At 36.6% G+C, this 12,748-nt stretch overlaps 1 protein-coding gene across 9 annotated transcripts in view; it reads right to left on the bottom strand.

Moving 5' to 3' along the window:
- Positions 1-12,748, bottom strand: part of GTF2H2 (general transcription factor IIH subunit 2) — a 38,711-nt gene that overhangs the window by 24,635 nt on the left and 1,328 nt on the right. For all 9 annotated transcript variants that reach the window (XR_010413094.1, XR_010413092.1, XR_010413093.1 and 6 more), the window contains exons 2-10: positions 10,185-10,268; positions 9,234-9,311; positions 8,870-8,906; positions 8,354-8,440; positions 5,901-5,951; positions 5,512-5,566; positions 1,889-1,994; positions 585-675; positions 329-416 (exon numbers count right to left, since the gene is read on the bottom strand). Coding sequence is in view for 5 of the 9 variants with exons in the window: in XM_064596215.1 (XP_064452285.1) it covers positions 329-416; positions 585-675; positions 1,889-1,994; positions 5,512-5,566; positions 5,901-5,951; positions 8,354-8,440; positions 8,870-8,906; positions 9,234-9,311; positions 10,185-10,240 (649 nt within the window). In the remaining 4 variants the exon portion in view is untranslated. The remainder of the gene's footprint in view (positions 1-328; positions 417-584; positions 676-1,888; positions 1,995-5,511; positions 5,567-5,900; positions 5,952-8,353; positions 8,441-8,869; positions 8,907-9,233; positions 9,312-10,184; positions 10,269-12,748) is intronic.

Genomic DNA, 12,748 nt, shown 5'->3' with positions numbered 1-12,748 from the left:
GACTTCTCTGGGAATAACTATAATTACAATTTAATTAAAGCCAAGTTGTAAGATCTTTACAAAGTATTACATATTAGTGAAATTTCTAGCATTTCAAGAGTTATTAACACTTCCTCTAAACACTGACATAACTACTGAAAAGTCCCTGCATTTTGAGATATCTTATAGAATCAATGATACATTTAAGATGACTATCCATATTATGGATTTCAGGACATGAAGTGATTTAAATTTAGTACTGTAAAAACAGATGAAAACATACTAATTAATAAATTGTTACTTCTTACAGAGTAATTATGAATAAATACTGAAGAATCTAGATACATACCACCAGTTTCACGAGCAAGTACAGTGCAAACCCGAACCTCTGCAGATAATCCGATAACAGACACTCTAATTTTAGCTGCCTTTAGGGTCTTCATAAAATCCATGTAAATAAAGGGTTTCAGGGGAAGGAAAAAAACATGCAAAAATTAGTATGTTTGAAAAACAGAATTTTCTGAAAACTAGTAATAAATTCACTATAGAATTCTCTTTAGAGTTATAACTCTGGTTTTGATTATAAGGAAAGGTAGTGGTTCTACCTTGATTAGATCATAGATATTAGACGGATCACAAGTTGTGAGGCTGCTAAAGATGATTAGGACTTCTCTACTTGTATGTCCAGGCATGTGTCTACAGAAAGATAAAATATATTCCCATTAGGTATAACAAATTAATAAAAAATTTACCCAGACAAAATAGTACATGTGGTTTATATATTTAGACCACAGAATATCTCATTTGTTTTAACATTGCAAAGGAATAAATTGAGTATACTCTAAACATGTTAAATTTTTCTAAAATTAGCTACACAAAAAACTGATTCATTTATTGTTTCCATAAATATTTACTGAATACTCTTTTAGGTTCTAGGAACAGAGTAATAAGCAAGAATGAATGAGGTTCCTGACATCATGAAGCTTACAACCTAGTAGATTCGTTTTGTACAAAGTCTAACGTGTACACTGGAAAGTATGACAATAGCATATGGATCAACTTTAAGGTGTGTCTTGACAATTGTAACATGCTTCCTTTTTAAAGGTTAAATTTAACCTCATGGTGATTCAGAGTGATAATATTCATAAACATTAATTTTTGTGTATCATTTAATTATATGATAATTTATAGGACTTTAGGACATGATGAACTATTTTCCCCTACCTAAATCTACGTAAATAGATTTCTATGCAATCTTAACCTATGCCATTTTATCAGCTATTTATAGCTTTCCTGCTTCTGTCTGCACTGCTGGGCCTTCAGGTTTCATTTGTGGATGCTGCTCTTGTGCCTACCTCTCATGTGGGTGTTAGCTTCTTCTCACCTACTTCAAAACTAGAAAAATATCTATTATATAAAGCTATAAAAGTCAGGACAGACTATCCAGGGACAAAATACAGGCGCTAGCACTAATGGAATATTTCCATTAGGGTCTCAGCTACCTTCCACATATTTGAACTTGCTGGAGGAGTATGCTATTAATTTGCAGATGTGCTACAAAGTAAGTTAAGAGAAGTCAATAAATGTGCAAAAAACTCACAGTTATTATGCACATTCAATTTCATATACAATCTAATTTTTAACAAAATACTTTTTCATCAACATTTTATTTTGTACTAATATCGCTACAGTTTTAATTACATTTTTCTAAAACCTCTAAGAATCTATCTTACCAACTCAAACGTAAAATAAAAATTACAAACGCCACACTAAACATCATAAACGACATTACATATTTCTCTTAACGGTTTCATTGCAGCTCAGTTTATGGAGAAACATACTGATACGTGTTCATCTCCATTCAAAAAAAATGGACACCAATTATAAATAAAAAATGTAAAATACGAACTTTAGAGTTTGCATAGCCATGCTTAAGGAGTTATAGAGGGATGGCTCTCCATGACAGGTCATATCTACAGCTTTCTTCAAAGATGTTACATGTTTCCTTGGGTTTCCTAAAATAGAAATGGCATAATCTACTTATAATAACATTTTATATATACATTATGGAAATTTGTCTCTCCCCATATTTACTTATCTATGTTGTTAAAGAATAGAATCTCCTTGATTTACATTTTTAGCAAGTTGCACTTTTATCAGAGGTGTTGTTATATCAACTTTTACTTCATACTGAAAGAATAAAAATAATCTGTTTCTGCGAACTAGCACATTTTTTTTTTTAAGATTCTATTTATTTGACAGAGAGAGAGGGAGCACAAGTAGGCAGAGCAGCAGGCAGAGGCAGAGGGAGAAGCAGGCTCCCCACTGAGCAGGGAGCCCAATGTGGGACTCAATCCCAGGACCCCGGGATCATGACCTGAGCCGAAGGCCGCCGCTTAACCGACTGAGCCACCCAGGCGCCCCACATTTTTTTTTTTTAACGTGGGGCTCGAACTCATGACCCCGAGACCAAGAGTTGCATGCTCTACTGACTGAGCCTGCCAGGTGCCCTATTAGCACATATTTTAAATATTACTAACTTCAAATGCAAAACTTCTTACATTTAAGACTCATACATTTTCACATTGTCACATCTCTTAAGTCACGCCGCGTCGCACCATCACTGGCAGCCAGGGAGCACCTGTGCGGCACACGTCACGGGCCTGCTCCCACGTGACGTCACGGCCTGCTCCCACGTGACGTCACGGCCTGCTCCCACGTGACGTCACGGCCTGCTCCCACGTGACGTCACGGCCTGCTCCCACGTGAGCCTACGCATGGCTACCGCGGTGCTGTTGCAACTGCGCCTGTACATTGTGCTCTTCGTGGCTAGTTTCACTGCCATTTCAAGTGTTTCTACAAAAGGTTCTATTTTTATGTAGAAAGGCAAGGAACAGAGCAGTGAGGCATACATTATCAGTGAAGCAAAAATTCATTGATGGAAGAATGACTGCAATTCCCTATTTTTCTTCAGGGGATTAAAAAAAAGAGCTTTAGGGGCGCCTGGGTGGCTCAGTCGGTTAAGCGGCTGCCTCCGGCTCAGGTCGTGATCCCAGAGTCCTGGGATCGAGCCCCACATCGGGCTCCCTGCTTGGCGGAGAGCCTGCTTCTCCCTTTCCCTCTGCCTGCTGCTCTGCCTACTTGTGCTCTCTATCTGTGTTAAATAAATAAAAATCTTTAAAATAAAAAAAAATTTTTTTTTAATTTAAAAAGGGATTTAGAAGACCTAAGAAAGGAAGATTTCCGCAAATAAATACAGCTATGTTATCTTCTGTTACTGAAATTACATCTGAAAAGATTGTCTATAGCTATTTTCTCATACCAAGCAATACATTTTTTGGTGTGAACAATTTATATATATCATCTGACACTGTATCAAATTTTAACTGCTAGGGTGTTTCCTTCTTGATAGCTGATAAAACAAAGGTATCTTACAAATGATGCAATCTTAGATTCAATGACATACGGTATTCTTCTGACATCTCCTATTTCAACACAATCTTCATGTTAATTAATGATAATCAAAATATCATTAAATTGTTTGATTACATAATTCATCAAACTACTTCCATACCGTTGAACATGTCTTCCCAATTTGTCACTACTGTTACGAAGACTGTATTTGTAGAATGAGGCTTTTTCTTCTTTCATAATGTTTCTTAAGTATAAATTCCAAGGAACAACCATTTTTGTATCTTTTCCCAAAAATATTAAATAAATTAATCAGTCTATCAGCACTATAGGTACCAGTTTCTCCATGGTTCCACAAGCAATATACTACTTTTTAAACTTCATTTTGTTCATTTAAAATATATAAAATAATAAAATGTTGTTGTGTGGTGGTGTTTTTTGACCACTTGTTTGGCTAAAATTTCTTTTTTAATAGCTATTTTGTTTCTCTTTTTATTCTGGTATGAATTATCTGTTGTCTTTGTCCATTCATCTACTTATAGCTTCTTCATGTTCTTATTTATCTAAGTTTTAAAATACTAAGCATTTGCCATTATTTAATACATACTTCAAGTATTTATTTAGTACATACTTCAAGTATTTATTTAGTCTCGGAATCCGAAGATTTTAGAAATGAAAAGATTTTAGAAATGGACATCACTAAGTCCAAATCCCTCATTTCATAAGTGAAAAATGAATCTAACAAGCTAAAAGATTTGCCTAAAGACAAATACCTACCCAGTGGCAGGACCAGCACTTAAACCTACATCTCCTGGCTCTCTATCCACTTCTCTTTCTACCATACCATACAAAATAGTTCGTTCACCTCCTATTGTATTGTGAGTATAGGAAAAAAGCGAACTCGATTACTGTCAGTGTGGTTTACAGCAGTGATTCTGAGCAGACAGACAAGGAGTGCCGTCAAGAGGCCTATCAAAATATCCAGAGGATTTTTCATCCCTATATGTATGACTTCTCTGGCACCCATAGAAAACTACTCTGAATATGAGAAGGGTGCCAAGAGGGTCCTACGTCCTTTCCCAGGAGAAACCATCCTGTCCTCACAGTATAACAAACCAGCTGCTTACCCTGCTTCCATCCTGCTCCAGGAACAGGCATGTAATCCAGGCCTACCAACACAGTACTTCATTCCTCGGGCCACTTTGTTCATGGGTGGGCAAATCAGAAGCAGGGTCATTCCGAGACCTCTGTGGGACTTGTGCTGAAGCTACAGACTATAAGGGTCATGGAGACTCAGGGCTAGTAACAGACATCTTTTCACCTCACTTCAGAGAATAAAGCCAAACAGAGCCAGGAACCCTGGAAACTACCATGTGTGAAATCAGCCCTCCTTTAGATGGGACTCAATAATTTCCCTTGTATGCTAAAGCTAGTTTGAGATTTTTTTGGTTACTCATAACTGAATTTCTTGATCACTCCAGGCTAACATACATTTCACTCCTTACTGCCACAGTGAAAAACTATTAATGATGAAAATATGTCATTTCAAATTTATCTGTATTGGTAAGGATGAAAGGATGAGAACCACATTTAAGGGATAGTGTATTTCACAGAAATTAAAATAGAATTAGTGATGTGAATTTGTTAAAACAGCACCAAAGCAAATAAAACCTGCACTATCTTTTAACAGAATAAAATTCAGTTAGACATGTCATGTAAGCAGAAAAACTGAATTATTAATAGTAACTGCAATTCAATTTTTAAATCCTTTGCTCTTTAGAGGTTTAACTTTTAAAAAATTAATTTTAAGACTAAGTGGATTTTTTGAATGGTTACAGTAATTTTATCTTAATACTTTCAGGATAAGAATGTGTAAGTCTTAAATAAACATTTACATTCATTGCAGTAGTATTCATTACCGTACAGAACTCAATTTAAAACAGTTCGTCTTAGATACCAAGAGTTTACTGGAGGATTTAATCGAGGGGTTATTAAGTGTTTCACATGGAGAGCATAAAAGAAGTCTTCATTTTACTTATTAGGCAACCTTATGAACAGGGTTACAAGGTTGAGTAAATAGAGCCAAGTCCTTGAGTCCTATAAAGGTAATTTTATGCATACCTGAGAGTTCGGTCAGTTTTTCAGCTCTTTTACTCTTTGTTACAATTATTCCAATCTCAAAATAAAAACAAAAATGATTATTAACTTAACAAATTACTTCTTCATAAGAATGTACATAATGAAAATAAATTAGTAATTACAAAAGACATAAGTAACATATGAGAAGCTTTTTCTTATGATGCTTTTGACAGAACTTTAGCTATGAGTTTACTGTACATTATTTAACTTTTAGAGTTGCCTTGCTTGTCACTGATAAGTGTACCAGAAACTGGTACACAATCTGGATCACTTAATAATTCACAGAATGTATGCCCAGCGTTTTAAAAATAAATTAGAATTGGCAGTAATATCAGGAATCTAAATCTGAATTCCATCACTTATTTACATACCTGACTAATAGGATTTTGATCAAAATATTCTTCTACGAAGTATTCCAATAACTGTTTAAAGAAAACAAAAATACTAGATAAGGGCAAAATAATAACCATAAAGAAATGTTTTGTGAAACCTATTTATCAAGCATCACTTCTCTTGAGATTTTTAGGCTCATAGATTTTCAAATATATTTAGTAAAATATTTTCAAATATTTTAGTAAAAATATTAAATAAACAAAAATAAATTTTAAAATATTCAAATAAATAAAAATCACAGTATTAAATAAGCCTGAATTTAAAATGGTAAGTGATGAACTGGGTTTAACAGATAGAACCAGGGCGCTGGGTGACTCAGTTGGTTAAGGGTCCGACTCTTGATTTTGGCTCAGACAGTGATCTCAGGGTCATGAGATTGAGCCCCAAGTCAGGTTCGGTGCTCAGTGGGGAGTCTGCTGGAGATTCTGTCGGCCCCTCCCCCACACCCTGGCACATGTGCTCTCTCTAATAAATAAATCTTCGAAAAATAAAAAGATAAATAAAAGATGGAACCATTTGGACTTGTGAGACAGATGTAATCTAAACATGGAAAGATCCTATGAAGCCAGAAACAAGAGAATGAGCATAACCGAGGATGGGTTTTAATAAATTACAAATAATCTGAATGTGTTTATAAACTGGGCGGAATGATCTAAGTCCAAAGACAATGAAAAGGGATAATTGACAAAGCAAGACCCTGACTGGGGTGGGAGGACAGAAATTAAGAGCATAAATATTAGTCATTTTGTTGTATCATTTTCCTAAATGATGTGATTGAACTTCTACTTAGCTATAGTTTGTATTACAAACTCAAAAAAATGCATTCTTTAAAAAAATTTCTTCATGGGAATGTATAGTATTTACTCAAGGGAAGAAGAGTAGACAAAAAAAAAGAACTATGACCAAGTCCTAGGGCATTCCAGCATTTTAAAGTGGGAGAGGGGAGCCTAAGACGAAATAAAAAGACTACATGTAATGAAAGTCAAAAGAAGGATGTTGGGGTGCCTGGCTAGCTCAGTCCTTAGAGTGTGGGAATCTTGATCATGAGGTCGTGAGTTCGAGCCCCACAGCAGGGGTACAGAATTCTTTAAAAAAAAACCCAAAAAACAAAAACAAACAAACAAAAAGAACAAAAAAAGAATGCCTTTCAGGAAGGATTGAGTGTCAACTATTTCAGTTGCTGCTAAAGATAAAAAGGAGTTGAGTTTCACATCCTGGAGGTTATGGTGGACCTTGAAAATGTAGTTGTGAAGGTACCATTCCAACTGGAGTGTGTTAAATAGAGAATGCTGTGGACATTCAACTGTGGAGAGTGGATCAGTACTGTAATAAATACACACACATTCACCAATAGAGAAGATAAAGGACAAATCTAATCTAGTAAATTTAGAAAACTTATGTACAAGAAAAGGAACGGAGGATTCTGGAGCAGAATTGAGTCCAGCAGTATGATTCAGCATCTACTTCATCCTACTCCTCTGAAGCCCCATTCATGACTGAAAAAAGTCCTGGGAAATTTCACTAATACTCTTGCTTTGGGAAAGAAGTGAAGAGAGAGAGTATTGTTATCTTTTTCCTCTACTACCAGAAGTTATGAATGAATAGGGAAAGAAATCAACAACTAACCCTCCTTTCAGAAGAGAAGAATCCAAGCTTCACACTTAACTGAGGGAAAGAGTTCCAAGGCTGGGAATATCTCCTCATGGAAATGCATTATATCCTCCCTCCCCTGCCCAGTTAGTTAAACAAGATACAGGACAGTTAATATAATCTCAGAAGATAAAATGAACCCCTGTAAATCCAGCAGAGTCTGCACACCACCCAAGCTGAGCTTCACCCCTTTGGGGCACACCATTTCATCCCAGCTGCTATTCTTAGGCCACAGAAAAGTGGATAAAACATAAACTACCCAAGCTAAAATCAAGCTTTAGAAGGGAAAACATCCTCCACACAAAAACCTGTTCACAGATGTTCCCAGCAGTATTACTCATAAAAGGCCCCCAAAAGTGGAAACAACCCAAAGTTGTATACAATGGAATACTGCTTGGCAAAACTACAGAAAATTTGCTTCTGTTTTCCTTTCCTTTTTTTTTTTTTTTTAAAGTTTTATTTATTTAAGTAATTTCTGCACGCAACATGGGGCTCAAAATTACAACCCTGAGATCAAGAGTCGCACACTCCTCTGACTGAGCCAGTCAGGTATCCCTGGGTTTTCTTTTTGTAATGATAAAAATGCTCTAAAACTGACTGTGGTAATAATGTTGCACAACTCTGTAACAGGCAAAAAATTTTAACAGTATATTTTAAGTAAGTTGATTTTATGGTATGTGAATTATATCTTAATAAAGATGTTATAGTAAAAAATTTTTTTTTTTTTAGAATTCAGTGTCCTTTCTCACGTTTAGTATAAATTAAAATGATTTTACTATACCTTTAAAGTACAAGTCAGTCTATTTGGCTTTAAATCTTGGTCTTCCATTGTTCTTGATCCATCTACTACCACATAAAGATGACGCATCTACCAAAAATAAACCACAAATATAACAATTTTCAAATTCATTTTTGACCAAGAAGTAAAAATGGCATTTAGTATTTACATATTTTACACATATATATGTATATATATTTTTTAAGATTTTATTTATTTATTTGACAGAGAGAGAGACAGCGAGAGAGGGAACACAAGCAGGGGAAGTGGGAGAGGGAGAAGCAGACTCCCCGCTGAGCAGGGAGCCCGATGTGGGACTCTATCCTGGGACTCCAGGATCATGACCTGAGCCGAAGGCAGACGCTTAACCACCTGAGCCACCCAGGTGCCCATACACATATATTTTTAATATATTCTTCTAAAACATTTGTTGTCTTACTGTTATTAATTCTGTCAAGACAGAATGCTTCTCTAACCCAACTAGTTCTGTACTGGTAAAGAAAAAAAATGTCAACATACCATTCCAAGTCGAACTTGTCCATGGTGCTCAAATACTCTGTTAAAATTATGCAAACATTTTAATGGAATGTCCTCTATTACCCAAAAAATCAATATAATTTTTCAACTAACCTGCATTTTCTAGTGAAGTAAATTATTAACTTATGGGGTTCACATAATTACAGGCATTTTGGACAGTCCCTGAAGACCCATTTCCCTTCTGAAGTGCTAGGTTGCTGGTTCCTTCCCCCTACTCAAGAGTTTAAAGGTCAGTTTTTCTGGAATACAGCTGAAATGAAGTACTGAGGAGTGGGTATAGGTGGACAGAAAGGCTTAAAGGAATCTATTTTATCTTTTGTAACACACCTACAAAAAGTTTACATACCTTTTTCTCTTTGCTTTGAAGAGAATGTCTTCTATCGTAGCTTTAAGTGATCCTGACTCATCTTCTTTAAGAATCTCCCTATAAGCAATATTTACTTGTTTGAAAAGCTAAAATTTTATTAACCCAAAAGAAATGAAAACATATGTCCACACAGAGATCTGCACATGAATGTTCACAGCTGCATTATTCATAAAAGCCAAAAAGTATAATCAATCTAAATGTCCATCAATTGATGAATGAATGAATGAAAACATGGTATACAACATAATGCTATTCAGTAATAAAAAGGAATGAATTACTGATCCCTGCTACAACATGGATGAACCTTGAAAATACTGTTGTATGAAAGCGAGACAATACTGACCACATATTATAAGATTACATATACATGAAATACCCAAAAAGGCAAATGCATAGAGACAAAAAGTAGATTAGCAGTTGCCTACAGCTGGAGGTAGGAATGAAGTTAATTGCAAATGGGCATGAAGTATTTTTTTTTTTAATTTTTTTTTTAAAGATTTTATTTATTTGACAGCGAGAGAAAGAGAGAGATCACAAGTAGGCAGACAGGCAGGCAGAGGGAGAGGGAGAAGCAGGCTCCCCGCTGAGCACAGAGCCCGATGCGGGGCTCAATCCCAGGACGCTGGGATCATGACCTGAGCCTAAGGCAGACGCTTAATGGACTGAGCCACCCAGGCATCCCTGGGCATGAAGGATCTTAATGGGGTGGTGAAAATTTTCTAAAACTGATTTATGGTGATGACTGCACAACTCAGTAAATCTTCTAAAAATCAATGAACTATGAGATGGAAACAGGTGAATTTTAACATGCGTTAAATATACTTTAATAAATTTAAAAAACCAATCACTGAACAAGAAGAGAGATAAAGGTGTAGAAGAACAGTAAGAAATAATGTGTAAACAAGAAGGGAGTCATAATGCCCTACTCACCATGTCCTTTCATAGCCTCCTTCCCATCGCTTAGTTCTTTCAGGTTCTTCATCCATTTTTTCCTTAAATGTATTATTCAGTATCCTGTAAAAGTCACTGAGTGTGAATTTTCTAAAAATATCTGGCACAAAATTCATACATTTAAATGTGAAAAGTAAAGAGAGGGAAGCAAACATACAAAGTAAGAAACAGAGAATGCAAGGTCATCTAATTCTTTGCAATTTATTTAATAATTGTTGTTGAATGAAAATACTTCACAAAATCCTCATGGAACTCTTTTTCCTGTCCGTAAGAAAAAATATAAACGTTTACGCACAAGTTTGGCACCAAGAGAGATAAGCATCTTTTTACAAATTTTTTAAAAGTTTTTTTAAAGATTTTTATTTATTTGTCAGAGAGAGAGCAAGCACACAAACAGGGGGAATGGCAGGCTCCCCACTGAGCAAGGAGCCTGAAGTGGGACTCGATCCCAGGACCCTGGGATCATGACCTGAGCCAAAGGCAGACGCTTAATGACTGAGTCACCCAGGAGCCCCTCTTTTTACAATTTTTTTTTAAAGATTTTATTTATTTATTTGACCGAGACAGAGATAGCAAGAGCAGGAACACAAGCAGCGGGAGTGGGAGAGGGAGAAGCAGGCCTCCCCCTGAGGAGAGAGCCCGATGTGGGACTCGATCCCAGGACCCCAGGATCATGACCTGAGCCAAAGGCAGACGCTTAACGATTGAGCCACCCAGGCGCCCTCTTTTTACAATTTTTTTTTAAAGATTTTATTTATTTATTTGAGAGAGAGAGAATGAGAGAGAGCATATGAGAAGGGGGAAGGTCAGGGCGCCTGGGTGGCTCAGTTGGTTAAGCGACTGCCTTCAGCTCAGGTCATGATCCTGGAGTCCCGGGATCGAGTCCCGCATCGGGCTCCCTGCTCGGTGGGGAGGCTGCTTCTCCCTCTGACCCTCCCCCCCTCATGCTCTCTCTCTCATTCTCTCTCAAATAAATAAAATCTTTAAAATAAATAAATAAATAAATAAATAAAGAGAAGGGGGAAGGTCAGAGGGAGAAGCAGACTCCCCGCCGAGCAGGGAGCCCGATGCGGGACTCGATCCCGGGACTCCAGGATCATGACCTGAGCCGAAGGCAGTCGCCTAACCAACTGAGCCACCCAGGCGCCCTCTTTTTTACAATTTTTAAAAACAAAAATGCATTATAGTCATAGGACAAGACCACAGAACTATGGAAAGTGAGTAAAGGTATAGATGAAACAAGATTAGCTACAAATGATGGTTATTATTACAGCTGGGTGATGGATCATGGTGATTCACTGTACTACCTGTCTACCTTTCTATATGTGTGTGAGTTTTCTTATAATAAAAAAAAATCTGGGGCACCTGGGTGGCTCAGTCGTTAAGCGGCTGCCTTCAGCTCAGGTCATGATCCCAGGATCCTGGGAACAAGCCCCCCATCAGGCTCCCTGCTCCGCGGGAAGCCTGCTTCTCCCTCCCCCACCCCCCACTTGTGTTCCTGCTCTCGCTATCTCTCTCTCTGTCAAATAAATAAAAATAAAATCTTTAAAAAAAATTTTTTTTTAAGTAAGCTCTATGCTCAAAGTGGGGCTCAAACTCGCAACCCGGAGACCAAGAGTCACATGCTCTACTGACTGAGCCAGCTAGGTGTCCCATCACAATCATGAGTTTTAAAATGAAAATTATTATTTATAAATGGTAAATGCTAATAGCTCATAACTCAAAAAAGGACACAATATTAAATGTATATTATGATCTCAACTATTAAAAAAAGAAAAAGGAAATGTTCAGTAATTCAATACAACACAGTTTCATCTAGATGAAGGGTGACTGGTTTTTTTTATTACTTTCTGTATTTTCGTATTTTTCATATGAACATGTATTTCTTTAATAATCAGGGATAAAACTGGTGGCGGGGGAAATCTATTAACCAGGGCCAAGTAATAAACATTTTAGTCACATCTACACTTCCATCCTCCCAAATGGTATCTCCCTCCCCATCCTATGCTCTCACTTCCTTCAGCTTCCTTCTTCCATATATGATCAAAGGAATCATAAGGGCCAAGAAGACGTTAAGGACAAAACAAATCCCATCACTGACAGGAGCAAAAATTAATTTCTGTAATAAGGACCATAAGCAAGACCTTACCCTCCACCTACATCATGATTTTCTACAGAAAAATATATTTTAAAATCTGAAGAACTGACTTATAAATGGACTTTTGGAATGAAACTCTACTAACAAGTTGGAGACTGCTTTCATGGCATCACTGCTTTCTGTGGCACCTGCTATAATCAGGTATTATTTGCTAAAGTTCTGTATCTCTCACTGAATTAACAAACCATTCCCTGGCATTGGAAGAAATCTATTTGTTTCAGGAAATCTGGTGATCTACTTTAGTATATACTTCGGTAGATTGCCTGAAGTAATGACAAGTGACTTAATTCTAACATTTGTGTTATTTCAACACACTGTGCTGGTGCTTGTAAGTTTAATGATGAGTGCAGGAAGAGGATATGGTGATTAAATGAACTTTTTTTTT

The sequence above is a fragment of the Mirounga angustirostris genome, unplaced genomic scaffold, assembly GCF_029215605.1.
Source record: "Mirounga angustirostris isolate CCGP_5_RB_7025 unplaced genomic scaffold, mMirAng1.0.hap1 SCAF_7, whole genome shotgun sequence".
Classification (NCBI taxonomy): Eukaryota; Metazoa; Chordata; class Mammalia; order Carnivora; family Phocidae; genus Mirounga; species Mirounga angustirostris.
This window is presented reverse-complemented; position numbering and strand designations above follow the sequence as displayed.